Source organism: Ictalurus furcatus, chromosome 5 (assembly GCF_023375685.1).
Source record: "Ictalurus furcatus strain D&B chromosome 5, Billie_1.0, whole genome shotgun sequence".
Classification (NCBI taxonomy): domain Eukaryota; kingdom Metazoa; phylum Chordata; class Actinopteri; order Siluriformes; family Ictaluridae; genus Ictalurus; species Ictalurus furcatus.
The window spans coordinates 18,889,878-18,908,891 of record NC_071259.1 but is presented as its reverse complement, the minus strand read 5'-3'; the positions used below and the strand labels follow the sequence as shown (position 1 = coordinate 18,908,891).

The following is a 19,014-nucleotide window of genomic DNA, read 5'->3' as shown; positions in this document are numbered from 1 at the left end:
TTTCGGCCAGCCACGCCCCTGTTGATGGAGCCTCTGTGGGGCAACAGCTTCTAACTTCGAGGTTTATGCGTGGTGTCAGGCGGCTGAGGCCGATCTGCAGGCCGCACATACCTTCCTGGGACCTTTCTGTGGTCCTGAAAAGTCTGTCAGGTGCCCCATTTGAGCCCTTAGAGTCAGCCTCTGAGAAACTTCTGACTCTAAAGGTAGCTCTTCTGCTGGCCCTGACATCTCTCAAGCGAGTAGGAGATCTACAAGCTCTCTCTGTTTCCCCTTCCTGCCTTGACTTTGCCCCTGGATTAGCCAAGGCCTTCCTGTATCCTATGCCGGATTATATTCCTAAGGTGCCTACATCGGCTTCCCACCCTGTGGTGTTGCAGGCTTTCTGCCCTCCTCCATTCCCCACACCGGAACAAGAGAGAATGCACCTTCTGTGTCCAGTAAGGGCTCTCTGAACTTACGTCCACCGTAAGTTGGAAGATGTATTTCAATCACCTTTTTCCTCACCATTTCTGGAATTTCTTTCAAGTTTGGCATAGTGTGTTACTGGGTAAGACCTTTTAACCAACTTCATGCTGTTGAAAAAGTTCTATTTAAGTGTTGATTTGATTGAACAGTGTTTGCAGTAATCAGGCCTGGTTGTGTCTAGTCCAGCTGAACCCCAAAATGAACACAGTTTCATAGATTTGGGGAATTAGTAACTATGGGGTCAAATACATTTTCCACAGGCCCAGTTGGTATTGGATAACTTTTTTGGATCAATATATAACATAATCATTTAAAAACTGTATTTTGTGTTTACTCAGGTTGCCTTTGATTTTATCTTAGATTTTGTTTTAATTTCTGAAACAATTTAGTATGAGATATACACAAAAACAGAAGAAATCAGGAAAAAAAAATACTTTTTCACAGCACTCTATATGAAATCAATATATACTTTACAAGAATTAGATTTTTGTTTAAAAGAGGGTATCATGCATTGCATTTGACTGAAATGCTGGAAATATTAATGGTATACATTTGTTTTGGTATTTAATGTATTCATTAAACAATCCAACCAACTAATAGAAAAATATCTATAGACTAGTCAATTATCACAATAATGACTAGTCATAGCACTAATAAACAGTACGCCTCCATGTTTTGAGATAGAGAATGTAAAAAAAAATGTTCATGTTAAATAAAAATCACCTTAGAGAAACCTTCTCCAGAACAGCTAATATAACATATAATATAAAATTGTGAGTGTACAAGTCCTTGAGAGTAAGTTACTGTAGAAAAGATAATGTATTAGAACAAGCACATAATTATATAACTGTGAATTTGTCTTGCAGCCAGCACTATTGTCAGAGCCACCCTGTTCTAGAAAATTAATCAGCACCTTCTGACCAATCAGAATGCAGTGGTATATTATATACCACCATACTATAGAATAACAACATTTGTAATTAACAATAAGAAGTGCTGCAGATGTTGGTGCTTAAATAGAGAAAGCAATAATGAGCTACAGGTCCACGTGAGAAGTAACTATGGCAACAATCTAGCATTTAGGGGACTGAGAACTTTGGTTGCATGTTGGTTTAATAATATGATTCCAATCTTTTCTAAAGAAACAAGGATAACTTGACATGCCAGAACTGCAATACTGACCTTCTAAAAAAAAAAAGTAATGTTGTGCTTTTTCAGGAAGTAGAATTAAAAACGGATATTTTGCATCTTTTTGCGATGTTTTTTTTAATGTTATCCCAATTAGATGCCCTTCCACTCGATGAAACTGATATCAGCCTGCTTTTTGCAGCACATGCTGTGACAGCTGAAAGCAATCGGCTCATTCCAGTCTGCAGTCACCTTTCTCATCCTCTGCATCCAGCAGCTGTGTCTGTAAGGTCAGTGACTTTGCAACGCATACCGGGAAGCTAACCAGACCAGAAGTGTCAGTTGTAATTATGAGTTGGACTGCGTGAAAGCAGTCCACTACTGGACTGTAGTGGGATTCTCAGTCATAAGACCAGGCAAATATAATGGCAATTCTTGTATTTTTTTGTCTTCTGTTGCAGTCTAAACATTACCATTACTATTGTTCAAACCTCAGGGTGGGTTTTGCTGTGTTGGCCCAGTGGCTGAACAGATTAAAGCTTATAGCGGACAGAGGAAATTGTCACTGAGAATTCTCTACACCAGGGTAGAGACCCTTCTGTCTATCAGCGATAAGGGGAAGGGCCAGGAGGAAAAACATCACCATATTTGGACTCTCTTCTTTTCAATCTTGCTTTAAATGCTGGACTAAAAAAGCCTTCTACAAAACCATTAAAAATGTCCTGCCTCAATATGAAATCAAGTGTGAAGAATAACGCTGGGGAAGAAAAAGAGTAGGACAGACATCTACATTGTCAGAGCGAAGGAGGATGTTATGTTTTTTTCATATTTCAAATGTGGTAGAGCAAGAAAGGAATGATAGGGAGCACACTGAAGGGTTGGATGAAAGAAAGAAATTGAGGAGAGTAGCAGTGGAAAGTGGTGATGAAAGGATTTACAATACCTGTGGATCTGTACTTAATGCGCTCATGTTTTGCGTGTGTGTGAAAGTGAATGCGACAGAGAAACAAGAAGACAAAAAGAAAAATGTGTATTAGTGAGAGGCTAACACTCTAGTGAGTATGTGAAACAAGCAGAATAAAACATATTGTTCATTTTGTGTTTGCCATCTACTCTACAGAAAGGACCAGTACAGAAAGGGTGCGGTCAATTCACCCACGGTGTGATTAAATGGAAATGGTAAATGGTCTGCTCTTATATAGTGCTTTTTTAACCTTAGTGGTTCCAAAGTGGTTTACACTGGTTCTCATTCACCCATTCACACACACACACTCATACACCAATGGTAGCAGAGCTGCCATGCAAGGTGCAAACTTGCCATTGGGAGCAACTTGGGGTCTTGCCCAAGGACACTTCGGCATGTGGAGTCATGTGGGCCTGGAACCGGCAACCCTACGAGTCACCCGAGCCATAGCCGCCCATTAACCAAACCTGAAAGTCACTACAGTGGGTGTGTACTCAAATGAATATGACCAAAGCTTTAATTTTAGAAACATGCTTTCTCTATTTAAAGACAAAATTATATAATTTACTCAGCCTCAGTAATAATACAATTGATTGAAATGATTTCTCTATAACATATCCAGGAGATTACACCTCCTAAGGAATCCTCAGATAAGGAATCTCCTTCCACACTCACTTCTTAGTAACACTCTGGTTTACCATATATAAGAACATAATAAATATTGCCAACTACCTAATTTCTGTAATTCTACCATGCCCCTAACCATTTTCTGTCTTTGGATCACTGATTTGGCCTTGTTGTTTTCAGTGAATATTTGTCTTTTGGCCCTTCACCTTTTTTTTTTTTTTTTTAAAGGATTATGTTCTGGAATTGTTAATAAACCTTATGCATGTGGCTCTTCAACATTCTTCCAAGTCCTGTCCTTTACAGCCTTGGTATCCCAAAATTATAAGAACGTTTTCCTAAATTATTGGTAAAGCTGGTTTCATATTTAAGATGCACCGTACATTTCTTGTCCAATGACAATTGTATTCACCGTAAGCCTATGAAAAGTTTTAAATCCACATATAAGTTATGAAAATAATGCACATTTATTTTACATTAATATTGTATATTGAACAGTTTTTCAACATAACTCACTGCTTTTAATCAGCAAGTGCTTGAGGTGTAATTCTGCATGTGTGACACTGTTCTGGAACAAAACATGCCAAAGCCTCATTTAAATATTGGTTCCTTCTCCTCCTTACATGTGACATTATTCACATAATTTTTGTTGTAAATCACCCGCAACACAATCACTAACTGCATACACAATTGCTCTAATTGCACATGTAAATTAGCACTATTTCTTTGGGATATTAGTAAATCAGGGCTTGGGTGTATTATGGGTACTTGAAATGTATGCAGGTGTAGGAGCAATGATGCTCTGATAGACAGACACAGGAGTGTAGCCATATGTATAAGTGTACACCCCAGGCTGTGTCACAAGTGTTTCACAGAACAGAATATAAGCTATTTACAAGTTTGACCTTCATGCACTTAAACACTTATCACATTCCACTGACAGTCTTAATTACCCTCCCGTCTACATCTCTCTCTCTCTCTCTCTCTCTCTCTCTCTCTCTCTCTCTTAACTTCAGATTTGGTTAGCTACGGATACAGATTTTCTCCTTTCCAGCCCTCAACAGTTAACATTAAATAGAACATGGATGGTAAATATACATAAGACCATCTAGCAGTAAGGTTTTGCATCTGCCAATAAGGTTATGTCATTCAACATGGTTAAAAAGAAAACTGACTGAAAAGGGGTGTGTGGAAATGTGTGTGTGTGTGTGTTTGTGTGTTGGAGGAGGTATTGTATTGTAAATGCTATACAAATATAGAAATTCGGGCCTTGAACTGTAAAAAAAAGACATCAGACACCAATTCATCATAGGATGTGACATCTCACAGTTCCCATTTGCTTACATGGAAACATCCTTCTTTTATGTCCAGTATTTCTTTTATTTATTTATTTATTTATTTATTATTTCTGATAACCAAAAGGGCTATTTAAAAAAACAACAGCATTTTTAGGTTTCCTTACCTTATATTTATCAAATTATGCTTTTTATTGTAATGCAGCACTGTCAAGTCAAAGGATACCTCTAGCCGACAAAACTTTGTGCACAAATTGGCTTGCTGATTTTAAATATTAAAGACTTTACCCTGATAACTCAGAGACAAGCAAAATATAAATAAACTCAAAGTAGTCCCACCAGGCATATTGAATATATATATATATATATATATATATATATATATATATATATATATATATATATATATATATATATATATATATATATATATATATAAAACATCCTCTTAGATTTTATTTCCAGCAAATTTCTTAACATGTAGAAATATTTGTATCAACATAAAAACCTGCAACAACTGAGACACAATCTGAACAAGTTTCACAGACATTTGACCAACAGAAATGAAATAATGAGTCCCTGAACGGGGGGGGGGGGGGGCATATCAAAAGTAACTGTCAGTATGTGTTGTGGCCTCCAGCTGCTTTAAGTACTACAGTGCATCTCATCCTCATGGACTGCACCAGATGACCAAAGTCTTACATTGCAGACGTTGCAGTTTATTGCTCTGGCCACATCTGCAGTCCTCATGCCTCCTTGCAGCAGGCCTATGGCATGTTCAGGCAGGTGAGCAAGAACCCTAGACATCTTTCTTCTGGTGTTTTTCAGAGTCAGTAGAAAGGTCTCTTTAGTGTCCTAAGTTATTGTAACTGTGACCTTAATTGCCTACCACCTGTAAACTGTTCGTGTCTTACAGACTGTTCCACAGGTGCATATGCAATAATTGTTTATTGCTCATTGAACAAGCATGAAAAACATAGTTTAAACCCTTTCCAATAAAGATATGTAAAGCTTATTTGGATTTGACAAAGTTATCTTTAAAATACAGTCTCCTGAAAAAGGGATGTTTCATTTTTTGCTTAGTATATACAGGTGCATCACAAAAAATATCGTTGAAAAGTAAATTATTATTTTTCCTTAAATTTAATTAAAAAGTGGACTTTCATATATTATAGATTCATTACACTTAAAGTGAAATATTTCAAGCCTTTTTTTTATTTTTAATCTTGATGATTACGGTTTACAGCTCATGGAAATTAAAAATCCAGTATCTCAAAATATTAGAATTTATAATAGAGAAATGTTGACCTGAGAAGTGCTCTAATCAGCTAATTAACTCAAAACACCTGCAAAGCTTTCCTGATCCTTTAACCTCTCAGTCTGGTTCAGTACAGAGTCTGGAGGAAGAGTGGAGAGGCACAGAATCCAAGTTGCTTGAAGTCCAGTGTGAAATTTCCACAGTCATTGATGATTTGTTGTGCCATGTCATCTGCTGCTGTTTGTCCACTGTGTTTATTCAAGTCGAGAGTCAATGCAGCGTCTACCAGGAGATTTTACAGCACTTCGTGCTTCCATCTGCTGACAAGCTTTATGGAGATGCTGATTTCCTTTTCTAGCAGGAATTGGCACCTGCCCACAGTGCCAAAACTAATAGTAACTGGTTTGCTGACCCTGATATTACTGTGCTTGATTGGAGAGCCAACTCGCCTGACCTGAACCCTATAGAGAATCTATAAGAGACACCAGACCCAACAATACAGATAAGCTGAAGGCCACTATCAAAGAACCTGAGCTTCCATAACACCTCAGCAGTGCCACAGGCTGATTGCCTCCATGCCATGCCGGATCGACGCAGTAATTTGTGCAAAAGAAGCCCTAAATAAGTATTGAGTGCATAAATTAACATTCTTTTCAGAAGGTCAACATTTCCAACAAGAAACATCAACGACAATAAAAACAAGTTCGACAAATGTGGCTGAACTCAAACATTACATGACATTTCAGGTGTCACTGAAGCATAGATCCGGTAGATGATTGTTTAAAAGACTAAAGAAATTAGAAAAAGGGACAGCAGTGTGTGTGAAATGTGTGCTGTAGTCAGAGAAAAGTGAGTCATCACTTTTGACATCATTCCAGCCACTTATTTCGCTCTCCACACTCATTTCAGAGAGAGAGAGAGGCCTTATTTGTCCAGAGCTCCATTAATAAAAAGGTGAAAAAAGAATCAGATGGAGAAATAGAGAAATAAGTCATGAATACATTTTCATTCTATTTCTTTCCTCTGCTGCAAGTGACAGTGCTGTAGCAAACACTATATCTCGGTCATCATCGACACTTTCCATCTGAACAGTTTTTGAGCACTTACAAATACAAAATCAATTCTTTCCTCTCCAGGAGTGAAAAGCACAGGGGGATCAGGAATTGCTGAAAACACTACAGGCACATATAAAGTGTCCTATATGTGCACTTGTGGGCTGTATGTGTGAATGCAGTTTCACGGCTGTGTAAGCATTTACCGATCTTGTGGCATCATACTGTATTAAATTGGCTGCAATTAGTCTCATTTAGAAGTTTCTCAAAGCCTGAACAAATTGCATCATTGTTTTGACTCAAGTTCACGGAAGCATTAATGAACTGCATTTGTCGAACTGACTGCGTTTTGAAAAAGATGAAAATTACAAGACGAAGACAGATAGCTACGTATATAAGGGAGCAATTAGAATATATCATTATCGTCATTATAATCATTAGCTGATGGAATCAGACAGTTTACTGATTTTCAGAGAAGCTGTCCATGTTTGTTTTGCAAAATAAAGCCTCCTGCTGCTCGACATCTGCAAAATATTTTAATGAATATTTAGATGCAACCATAAAGCTAACTGTGTGTGCTGTTTCTTCTTTGCTTTGGCAATACACCAGCCGCTAGCTTATTTTTTATGCTTCCTCATTACAAGGTATATCATATGACATAATTTTTCACAGCAAACATTTCCTCTTTGGTGTACATTTCCTCTTTCCCTATTTCTCTAGTTGACGTTTACTGAATGAACCCCACTGTTACATCTACAAAAGAGACAGCTACAACACCTTTACAGTAGGAGACAGTACACACTGAAAATGTGGGCTGACAATCCATCACTAAATACCACTAAAGACAACACCACCAAGCATCTCAGCTAGCATGTGGGGGGGGGGGTTCATACCTTTAATTGATAGTTTGAGGAACAAGATGTAAATTAACAAAAAATCTTACCATTTTGCATGTTATCTTGCTTGAAATACTACTTTAATAGCTTATTAAATGCTTCAGTATTAGGACATATTTTATACTGGAGTTTATAGCTACATACAGCAGCATTTATCTCTCTAGCAGTTAGCATTTAGTAGTTTTCTCTATACTTAACCAGCTTACTTGCTCTGAGATTAAATATTTTGAAGATCAAATTCTAGCATACCATCAGACATTAGGAGGAAAGTCACAGATACTGTAACTGACCTTAAAACTTTGCACAGCTGATATTGGTTTGGCTTATTTTCATCTTCTAAAAAAAAAAACCACCAAAAAAAACCCCCACCCACCCACACAACCATATACAAGCAGTAGACCAAGCCAGGCCACTCACCCTGCTGCACGAAGGAGCCGTAGACAAACCACATGGAGTTATAGAGAGTGGTAGAGGACACAGAGCCCATGGGAAGCCGTGGTGGGTTGAGCCAGTTGAGCAGGTACACCAGCGTGCCTACAAGGAGCACAGTGCCAGCAATGCACGCCCACAGCGACAGGTCGAATGGCGCCAGGCAGGCAAACATGTCTACCGTGCGCTCAGCTTTCTTCAGCAGCACGCCCACTGAGTAGTCCATGTAACGTGTGGTGAAATCCACTACACTCTCTCGCTCAGGTGTGATGGTCAGAGCTGAGATCCCCACGTCTGCTCTCTAAAGGAGCACAAACAAACTCTGGTTCATGCACGCAGCACAGAAAGACACATAAAACCTACATATATTAAACACATATCCAGACTAAGTTCAGACTATTTAAATGCTTTTACATGCTTTAAGTGCATGTGTATGTGTATTTTGTTGATTATTTTATTGAATTTTTTTTTTTTTGCTATTAACTGTAACCTTGTATAATAATAATAATAATAATAATAATAATAATAATAATAGAATAATCTCTCTCTGTGTATCTATCAATCTACAGTCCCCTCTGAAAGTACGGGAACAGCAAGGCCAATTCTATCGTTTTTGCTATACATTAAAGACATTTGGGTTTGAGATCAAAAGATGAATATGAGACAATAGATCAGAATTTCAGCTTTGATTTTCTGATATTTACATCTAGATGTGTTAAACAACTTAAAACATGGCACCGTTTGTGTCAGACCACTCAATTTTTAGGTGAGTAAAAGTATAGGAATAGATAAGCCTTAAAGTAAATTCAAGTGAATAGCAGTGAATATTTGGTTGCACATCCCTTATTTGCAATAACTGGATCAGGCTAGTGACCCAATGACATCACTTTTTTTGTGTGATTCTTTTCCATGGCTTTTACTGCAGCCTCTTTCAGTTGCTGTTTGTTTCAGGGAGTTTCATCCTTCAGGTCAGGCGTTCAAGCCCCAGCACTGCCCAACTGCCACTGTTGGGCCCTTGAGCAAGGCCCTTAAACCTCACTGCTCAAGGGGTGCCGTATAATGGTTCACCCTGCGCTCTGACTCAGAGTTCCTAACAAGCTGGGATATACGAAAAAAAGAATTTCACTGTGCTGTAATGTATATGTGACAAATAAAGCCTTCTATTTCTTCTTCTTCTTCTTCTCCCTTTCTCACCCTGATGAAGTCCTTTGTTGGTTTGGCAGTGCTTTTTGGGTCATTGTATTGCTGCATGATGAAGTTCCTCCCAATTAGATTGGATGCATTTCTCTTTAAATTGGATGACAGATTGTTTTCTGCCCTGTGGAGGTTGTTGATGTCACTAACTGTTGTTTTGGGGGGTTTTCGTCACAGCTCTCAAAATGTTAATGTCTTCAACTGGTGTTGTTTCCCTTGGCTGACCTGTTCCATGTCTGGTTGTTACAACACCAGTGTTTTTTTCCTCTTTTATTCTTTTTCAAGACAAATTGTTGCATTGGCTATGCCCAAAGTTTGAGCAATGTCTCTGCTTTGATTTTCCATCTTTTCTCAGTTTTTTTCATGTTGGTTTATCCTTTTTTAACAACAAATGCTGTCTTCACAGACAAAACCTAGTGCTCAAACCAAGAGTAGATGTTCAGAGCTGTTAATTCTTTAAACAATCTAATAGGGCACACCTCGGCAGCAAGAAACACCAATCAGTCGCATGTTCCAATATTTTTGATCACTTGACAAAAATAGGTGGGTTCAAATAAAAGGCGCCATGTTCTAAATTGTTTAATACATCTATATGTATATATGAGGAAATGAAAGCTGAAATTCTTAACTATCGTCTCGTATTCAGATCTCAAACCCAAATGTGTGTATATATATATATATATACACACACACACACACACACAGTTTTATATTTTTATATTTATTTAGTTATTTTATTGAAGTAAAAAATTTATCCAACACCTATCACCCATTTCAAAAACTTATTGCTCTGTGAAACTATATTTTATACACACACACACACATATATATATATATATATATATATATATATATATATATATATATATATATACACACACAGTATCTCACAAAAGTGAGTACATGCCTCAAATTTTTGTAAATATTTGATTTACAAATATTAAGCACTGAAGAAATGACACTTTGCTACAATGTAAAGTAGTGAGTGTACAGCTTGTGTAACAGTGTAAATTTGCTGTCCCCTCAAAATAACTCAATACACAGCCATTAATGTCTAAACCACTGGCAATAAAAGTGAGTACACCCCTAAGTGAAAATGTCCAATTGGGCCCAATTAGCCATTTTCCCTCCCCGGTGTCATGTGACTTGTTAGTGTTACAAGGTCTCAGGTGTGAATGGGGAGCAGGTGTGTTAAATTTGGTGTCATCGCCCTCACACTCCCTCATACTGGTCACTGGAAGTTCAACATGGCACCTCATGGCAAAGAACTCTCTGAGGATCTGAAAAAAAGAATTTTTGCTCTACATAAAGATGGCCTGGGCTATAAGAAGATTGCCAAGACCCTGATACTGAGCTGCAGCATGGTGGTCAAGACCATACAGCGGTTTAACAGGATAGGTTCCACTCAGAACAGGTCTCGCAATGGTCAACCAAAGAAGTTGAGTGCACGTGCTCAGCGGCATTTCCAGAGGTTGTCTTTGGGAAATAGATGTATGAGTGCTGCCAGCATTGCTGCAGAGGTTGAAGGGGTGGGGGGTCAGCCTGTCAGTGCTCAGACCATATGCCGCACACTTCATCAAATTGGTCTGCATGGCTGTCGTCCCAGAAAGAAGCCTCTTCTAAAGATGATGCACAAGAAAGCCCACAAACTGTTTGCTGAAGACAAGCAGACTAAGGACATGGATTACTGGAACCATGTCCTGTGGTCTGATGAGACCAAGATAAACTTATTTGGCTCAGATAGTGTCAAGTGTGTGTGGCGGCAACCAGGTGAGGAGTACAAAGACAAGTGCCGGCAGTCAAGCATGGTGGTGGGAGTGTCATGGTCTGGGGCTGCATGAGTGCTGCCGGTACTGGGGAGCAACAGTTCATTGAGGGAACCATGAATGCCAACATGTACTGTGACATACTGAAGCAGAGCATGATGATTATGTAGTATTCCAGCATGATAAAGACCCCAAACACACCTCCAAGACGACCACTGCCTTGCTAAAGAAGCTGAGGGTGAAGGTGATGGACTGGCCAAGCATGTCTCCAGACCTAAACCCTATTGAGCATCTGTGGGGCATCCTCAAACAGAAGGTGGAGGAGCACAAGGTCTCTAAGATCCACCAGCTCTGTGATGTCGTCATGGAGGAGTGGAAGAGGACTCCAGTGGCAACCTGTGAAGCTCTGGTGAACTCCATGCCCAAGAGGGTTAAGGCAGTGCTGGAAAATAATGGTGGCCACAAAAATATTGACACTTTAGGCCCAATTTGGACATTTTCACTGAGGGGTGTACTCAAATTTGTTGCCAGTGGTTTAGACATTAATGGCTGTGTGTTGAGTTATTTTGAGGGGACAGCAAATTTACACTGTTATATAAGCTGTACACTCACTACTTTACATTGTAGCAAAGTGTCATTTCTTCAGTGTTGTCACAAGAAAAGATATAATCAAATATTTATAAAAATGTGAGGGGTGTACTCACTTTTGTGAGATACTGTATACACACACACACATTTTATATATATATATATATATATATATATATATATATATATATATATATATATACAGTGAGGGAAAAAAGTATTTGATCCCCTTCTGATTTTGTACGTTTGCCCACTGACAAAGAAATGATCAGTCTATAATTTTAATGGTAGGTTTATTTGAACAGTGAGAGACAGAATAACAGCAAAAAAATCCAGAAAAACGCATGTCAAAAATGTTATAAATTGATTTGCATTTTAATGAGGGAAATAAGTATTTGACCCCCTCTCAATCAGAAAGACTTCTCCCAGGTGTCTTTTATACAGGTAATGAGCTGAGATTAGCAGCATGTTACCTGTATAAAAGACACCTGGGAGCCAGAATCTCAGCTTGTTACCTGTATAAAAGACACCTGTCCACAGAAGCAATCAATCAATCAGATTCCAAATTCTCCACCATGGCCAAGACCAAAGAGGTCTCCAAGGATGTCAGGGACAAGATTGTAGACCTACACAAGTCTGGAATGGGCTACAAGACCATTGCCAAGCAGCTTGGTGAGAAGGTGACAACAGTTGGTGCGATTATTCGCAAATGGAAGAAACACAAAAGAACTGTCAATCACCCTCGGCCTGGGGCTCCATGCAAAATCTCACCTTGTGGAGTTGCAATGATCATGAGAACAGTGAGGAATCAGCCCAGAACTACACGGGAGGATCTTGTCAATGATCTCAAGGCAGCTGGGACCATAGTCACCAAGAAAACAATTGGTAACACACTACGCCGTGAAGGACTGAAATCCTGCAGCGCCAGCAGGTCCGCCTGCTCAAGAAAGCACATATACATGCCCGTCTGAAGTTTGCCAGTGAACATCTGAATGATTCAGAGGACAATTGGGTGAAAGTATTGTGGTCAGATGAGACCAAAATGGAGCTCTTTGCCATCAACTCAACTCGCCGTGTTTGGAGGAGGAGGAATGCTGCCTATGACCCCAAGAACACCATCCCCACCGTCAAACATGGAGGTGGAAACGTTATGCTTTGGGGGTGTTTTTCTGCTAAGGGGACAGGACAACTTCACCGCATCAAAGGGACGATGGACAGGGCCATGTACCGTCAAATCTTGGGTGAGAACCTCCTTCCCTCAGCCAGGGCATTGAAAATGGGTCGTGGATGGGTATTCCAGCATGACAATGACCCAAAACACACGGCCAAGGCAACAAAGGAGTGGCTCAAGAAGAAGCACATTAAGGTCCTGGAGTGGCCTAGCCAGTCTCCAGACCTTAATCCCATAGAAAATTTGTGGAGGGAGCTGAAAGTTCGCGTTGCCAAACGTCAGCCTCGAAACCTTAATGACTTGGAGAAGATCTGCAAAGAGGAGTGGGACAAAATCCCTTCTGAGATGTGTGCAAACCTGGTGGCCAACTACAAGAAACGTCTGACCTCTGTGATTGCCAACAAGGGTTTTGCCACCAAGTACTAAGTCATGTTTTGCAGAGGGGTCAAATACATATTTCCCTCATTAAAATGCAAATCAATTTATAACATTTTTGACATGCGTTTTTCTGGATTTGTTTGTTGTTATTCTGTCTCTCACTGTTCAAATAAATCTACCATTAAAATTATAGACTGATCATTTCTTTGTCAGTGGGCAAACGTACAAAATCAGCAGGGGATCAAATACTTTTTTCCCTCACTGTGTATATATATATATATATATATATATATATATATATATATATATATATATATATAATATATATATATATATATATATATATATATATATATATATAATATATATTATATATATATATATATATATATATATAAGAGAGAGAAAATGCACATTTATACACTGTGTATAAAAACAAACAAACTACAGATTCATGGGAAAAAATAAGTACAGCCTATGGAAATTGTTGGCTTTTTTGACATACAGTGCATCCGGAAAGTATTCGCAGTGCTTCACTTTTTCCACATTTTGTTATGTTACAGCCTTATTCCAAAATGGATTAAATTCATTATTTTCCTCAAAATTCTACAAGCAATACCCCATAATGACAACGTGAAAGAAGTTTGTTTGAAATCTTTGCAAATTTATTAAAAATAAAAAACAAAATTTATCCAAAGTTGAATTTAATCCATTTTGCAATAAGGCTGTAACATAACAAAATGTGGAAAAAGTGAAGCGCTGTGAATACTTTCCAGATGCACTGTATTTGGACAAGCAAACATTTGATCATCTTTAAACAGTGCCTATTAATGAAGTTGATACACTTGAACAAAATCACAAGGGAATGATCTTTTTCAATCAGTTATTCAACAGAAATATCAAAAGATTTGATATTCTTCTGTGGAAAAAGTAAGTAAAAACCCTTGGCCTCAGAGGCTAGTATTGCCCCTTTTACAGAAATAACTTATAAAAAATAGCGTTTTGCGTAAAAAAATAGCGTTTTGCGTAATTGTCCACCAGTCTCTGACATCGTCTTGCTGGAATATTCCATGCAATATTCATTCATTTGCAAGATGTTTGAGGGTTTTCTTGCATGTACTGCCCGTTTAAAATCCAACCACAAAATCTCAATGGGATTCAAATCTGATCTTTTACTAGGTTATTCCATAACCTGCCATTTCTTCTTTTTGAGCCATTCCTTGGTGGATTTGCGAGTGTGCTTAGGATCATTATCCTGTTGAAAGGTCCACTTTCGGTTCAACTTCAACTTTCGGACAGATGGCCTCAAATTATCTTCAAGCACTCTTTGATATTCTGCAGAATTCATACTTTACAGTGTGAAAACAAATTTTTTGTTGAAGGCCTTACAGAACTCTTTAGATCTTCGCATTATGACACCACACACCTCAATAACAAAGGGAACACCAGACACTAGATGAGAGCGATATAAATAAGACAGGTTCCACCTACACTCCCTAAGCAGGTTCTAATAACTGGCACCCAATTTTGAACACCTGATTCTAATTTTAGGTTTGATAAATGTAGGGGTGTACTTACTTTTTCCATGTGATGGAACAGTTTTTCGTTCATTTCAATTGTAAAAAATGACTACAAAATGTCAATTTTCTGTGTCATTTGATAGAGTGTATCACCTTTATTAATAGACGCTGTTTCAAAGTGGATCAAATGTTTGCTTGGCCAAATATGTCAAAAAGTCAACAATTTCCATGGGGTGTACTTATTTTTTCACATGACTGTACATACTGTTCACTGTTACGATTCTAATCATTTAAATTTCCCCCATGTCACATCAAGAGAAGTGCCAAGGTGTGGGAATTATTTTTCTTCACCACTATAATATCTGAATATCAGATTGAAAAGCATACAAACAACCACAGGAGCCTATATTTTAGCTAGAGGCTATACTGGCTGCTGCTGAATGGAAATTGCATCTACAATGGTCAGATTCAAATCAGCATCCTATTTTTTCTTGAGTTCAAGAACATTCTGTGTTGTCAGGCATGCAGACAGAAAGAGCAGAACCTATAGGGTCTGGTAAGAGGCTCTGTCAAGAATCATTAGCCACCTGTGCATGTGTGAGTGTCCATTTTCATTATCATTGGGCCAGTGTTGAGCCTCACCTGGCTGACTCTCATTAGCCAGAATGGCCACTATGAGAGCAACGGAAGAGCTGGATGACCTCTGTGTATGCACAGGATTGTAGTACTGTTCGCTTCCTGTGCCTAATACCTGCTCATGGCACTAGAGTCAAGGTCTAAATCAGTTCTCTAATATATAATATGCTTTGTAGAGATAAAATTTGCCCACTTAAAAAAAAGCATTGTAAATTGGTGTTTTGTTTGTTTACAGTATGTAAACATGGGCCTTAATAAAATTAGTATATTTGATTTGTGAAAATCCATTAAACCTGAGGCAAAACAACAATGCTACATTGTGCACAAGCACTATGTAGCATTATTGCTAAAGTGAAAATAGTAATTTAACTTAATTTAATTGAATAACTTTATATTAGTATTAGTTAATATTTCGTTCTCCCACTTTTACTCTCTCACATTATGGCATCTCATTTTACTAGTTTCCTAAACTTCTTAAACTACAGCAATGTTCTCTGCACTGCATCTGTCATAATGATAGCCATTTTATCACACTGCATGCAAGACTGGAATACTGCACACGTTTCTCCAGAGCTCACTAAGCACATCTGAACACATCTGGTACTCATAATGATTTTGTAAATTGGCCCAAACATATCACTAACAAACTGCTTTCTCAAACTTATGTTCGGATAAATAGACAAACAAACAAACAGAAATTGTACTCACTTAAGGTAAACAGTAGAATCTAGATGATTTTTATCCTTCTACCCATAAATAGAGCACAGCTGACTAAACTTGCTAATTTCACGGTCTGATAGGAGAGCTAAATGCTTAAACAGCCAGAAATGGTCATTTTTGCGGCATATTAAAGCTATTCATAGAGTTGAGGTTCTAAGCCTGCCTAGCATAAAGAAATATCAAAATATCACTGTGTGTGTACTATATGAGAGAGAGAGAGAGAGAGAGAGAGAGGTTTTATATATTGGTGGGGACAAAATTTACCCACAAGGATGGGAATAAAACTTTTTTTTTTTTTTGTCATTTGGTTGGTCCCGGTTTAACAAGAATAAAAACAAAACAAAACAGAAAAACTAAGAGCATTGGTTATTGAGTTTAAGGTTAGATTTAGGTGCAGGCATATCATTAATTAGCTGTATTAATAATAATTTCAGTTATATTATACAGTATTATGGTTTAATATTCACAACAGTTTTATGGAATGAAAGAAGCAGTACAACCTGCAGGTCAATTTTTATACTGTTGAATAAAAGAGATTAATTAAGCCAGTCACTACTTTATCCTGGTCTGTGTCACAGTGGAATACGGAGCCTATACTAGAAACACTGGGTGGAGGATGGGAGAATTCCACCAGGATGGGACACCAGTCCATTGCAGGGCAAAATGTACACACACATTCACACACTCATCCACATCTACTGGCAATTTAGCATAACCTATTCACCTACTGGAATGTTTTTAGTGGGAGGAAACTGGAGAACCCACGGGAAACCCATGCAAACATGGAGATAACATTATTAATATGATAAACGATGATAAACAATCTGATTTAAAAAAAAAAATTGTTTCCTGTCAACTTTCCCTGATGTAAGGGAATTAATACTCTCTAAGAATAGTTCACAGCAAAGACCTTCATTCAACTCTCACCCTCTTGCCATACAGCAAACAACATAAGCCAAGAGCAAGCCAAATTACTAGTTTAAGCTAGACAAAAACAGCAAAATGCTAAGGTTTAAGTGAATCGCACTGATTTCAAGCCACTGTAAAAAAATTTGCCCACTGTGTTTATCTTGCTGGAAATTTTGATAAGCTACAGGCTATTTTCTGGCTGTCCAGTTGAGAAGCAGGCTTGCCGTAGGGACAGGGGAGAGTGGAGAGTGGAGCTGAAGAGATACTGTCAAAAGCTCAGAATGGAAAGCAGCATGTGGTGCTGGGTAATGGCCCTGAAAATGCTCAGATGACCCCTGACTGCTGAAATATTTTTACCTTTTTGTTTCCTGGCCTGTGGAAACATTTCAGCTCTGGGTTCATCCGCATACAGGGAATCTGTGCTATTTTTCTGGAGACTCAACACTGAGTTCACAGGACAAGCAAGCTAATACACCTATAGTATTCAACAAATCTGATTTGGGCTTTGTTTCATAGAGCACTATAATGTTTTCTACCTGTTGGATTGATCTTCTGAGCAATGTTTTACCTTGAACACCAGCTCTCCAATTAGACCATTCCAGCTTCCATCAGCTTGCTGGCTGCCATATTTGTGATCAGGAGCCAAATAGATCTCATACTTGAAGCCAAGGTAATTAGACAGAGCATCCAATACATCGATGGCGAATCCCTGATAATTTTTTGGCTTCCCCAACACATTCTCGGACACCATGACAAACGGCTCCTCCTGCAATAAAAAAAACATATTGTTAAAAATCACTGAAATGTCCAACACTTTGTCTTCCTTAATTACTGACCTCTGCATCATAGCAGTGCCAGCAGTCAGTTGAAGCCATCACTGTAAGACATTTCAGGTGGTTAAACTTAGAAACAAATGTTCACCTGTTGCCTTAAAAACGCGAGTAAACTCAGTGTAAAGATTGAAAGATTACATTTGTGTCAACTCAAAAAGTTACGTTTTCCAAGTCAAGGGATTACTTTAAGTTTCATTTGTGAAAACTTATAACTTGGAGTTAAAGAGAAGAATAACTTAATGGGGCTATCATGTTTTACAGTGTTGTAAATACTTTCTCATGCTCTCTCTTTTTTAACCTTGTATATATTACTATTATTACTATTATTATTATTATTATTATTATTATTAATAATAATAATAATAACAACAATAATTTATTTAAAAATATTATTATACACCTTTCTACACACTTAAGGTCACTTTGCAATTAGAAAGCAGACAAAAATTACACAACACAAAAAACAAATAAAAAAACCCAAAAAACATGACCGCGCAGTTAAGAGCCACAGAAACCTTGGACAAAGAGAGGTTCCCTTTCAAAGGGAACTTCGATGTTGCGTTTAGCATAACACTATGGGAGCGCCTTTCACGCGCGACTGGCATCTGAAGCTTGTGTAAAATCATGCCTATTTATAGGCCTGCCATGATCAGGTGATGTGGTAATTAAGCACGTCGCGTGATATAAATATGGCACCTGTGAACCGTGCCTTTTATGATCTTCGAAAGAAGATAACAAAAGACTGCATGTCAGTTGTTTGTGTAAAGAAACAAAAGGACGCTTCATTTCCTCGCTATCTTTTCTCAAAATCTCAGAATTGTTCTATCCCTTTAAAAAAAGAGAAGAAAAAAAAGGAAATGCGAGAGAGAAAAATGAGTGAGAGAATTCAGGAAGTGTGTTACGGCTTGCTCCCGTTTCATCACAGGGAATAGTGCACACTTTCTGGGTGAAGTGTCTAGGGGTGTAGCATGCGATGGCAGCCTCGAGAGGCTGCGCATGGTAATGCCTACATTAAGCAGCTCGGCTTGCGACTCGCGCTCTTCTCGGTAGCCGAAGTGAGTTGGGTTTCAGAGCCTCGCGGATCTGGGCCGGCCGCTGCCGAGGCAGCTAGCCATCTCAGGTTCGGGGGTTCTCTTATGGTTCCGGAAGAGGAGCTGGAGACGAGCGCTGCTCTCTCTCTTGTTCTGT

General features: G+C 38.4%; 1 protein-coding gene across 2 annotated transcripts in view; it reads right to left on the bottom strand.

Moving 5' to 3' along the window:
* The window catches only part of grid2 (glutamate receptor, ionotropic, delta 2), a 517,533-nt gene that overhangs the window by 90,082 nt on the left and 408,437 nt on the right, over positions 1-19,014 (bottom strand). For both annotated transcript variants that reach the window (XM_053625025.1, XM_053625026.1), the window contains 2 exons: positions 17,562-17,759; positions 8,100-8,412 (listed from right to left, as the gene is read on the bottom strand). In XM_053625025.1, coding sequence (XP_053481000.1) covers positions 8,100-8,412; positions 17,562-17,759 — 511 coding nt within the window. The remainder of the gene's footprint in view (positions 1-8,099; positions 8,413-17,561; positions 17,760-19,014) is intronic.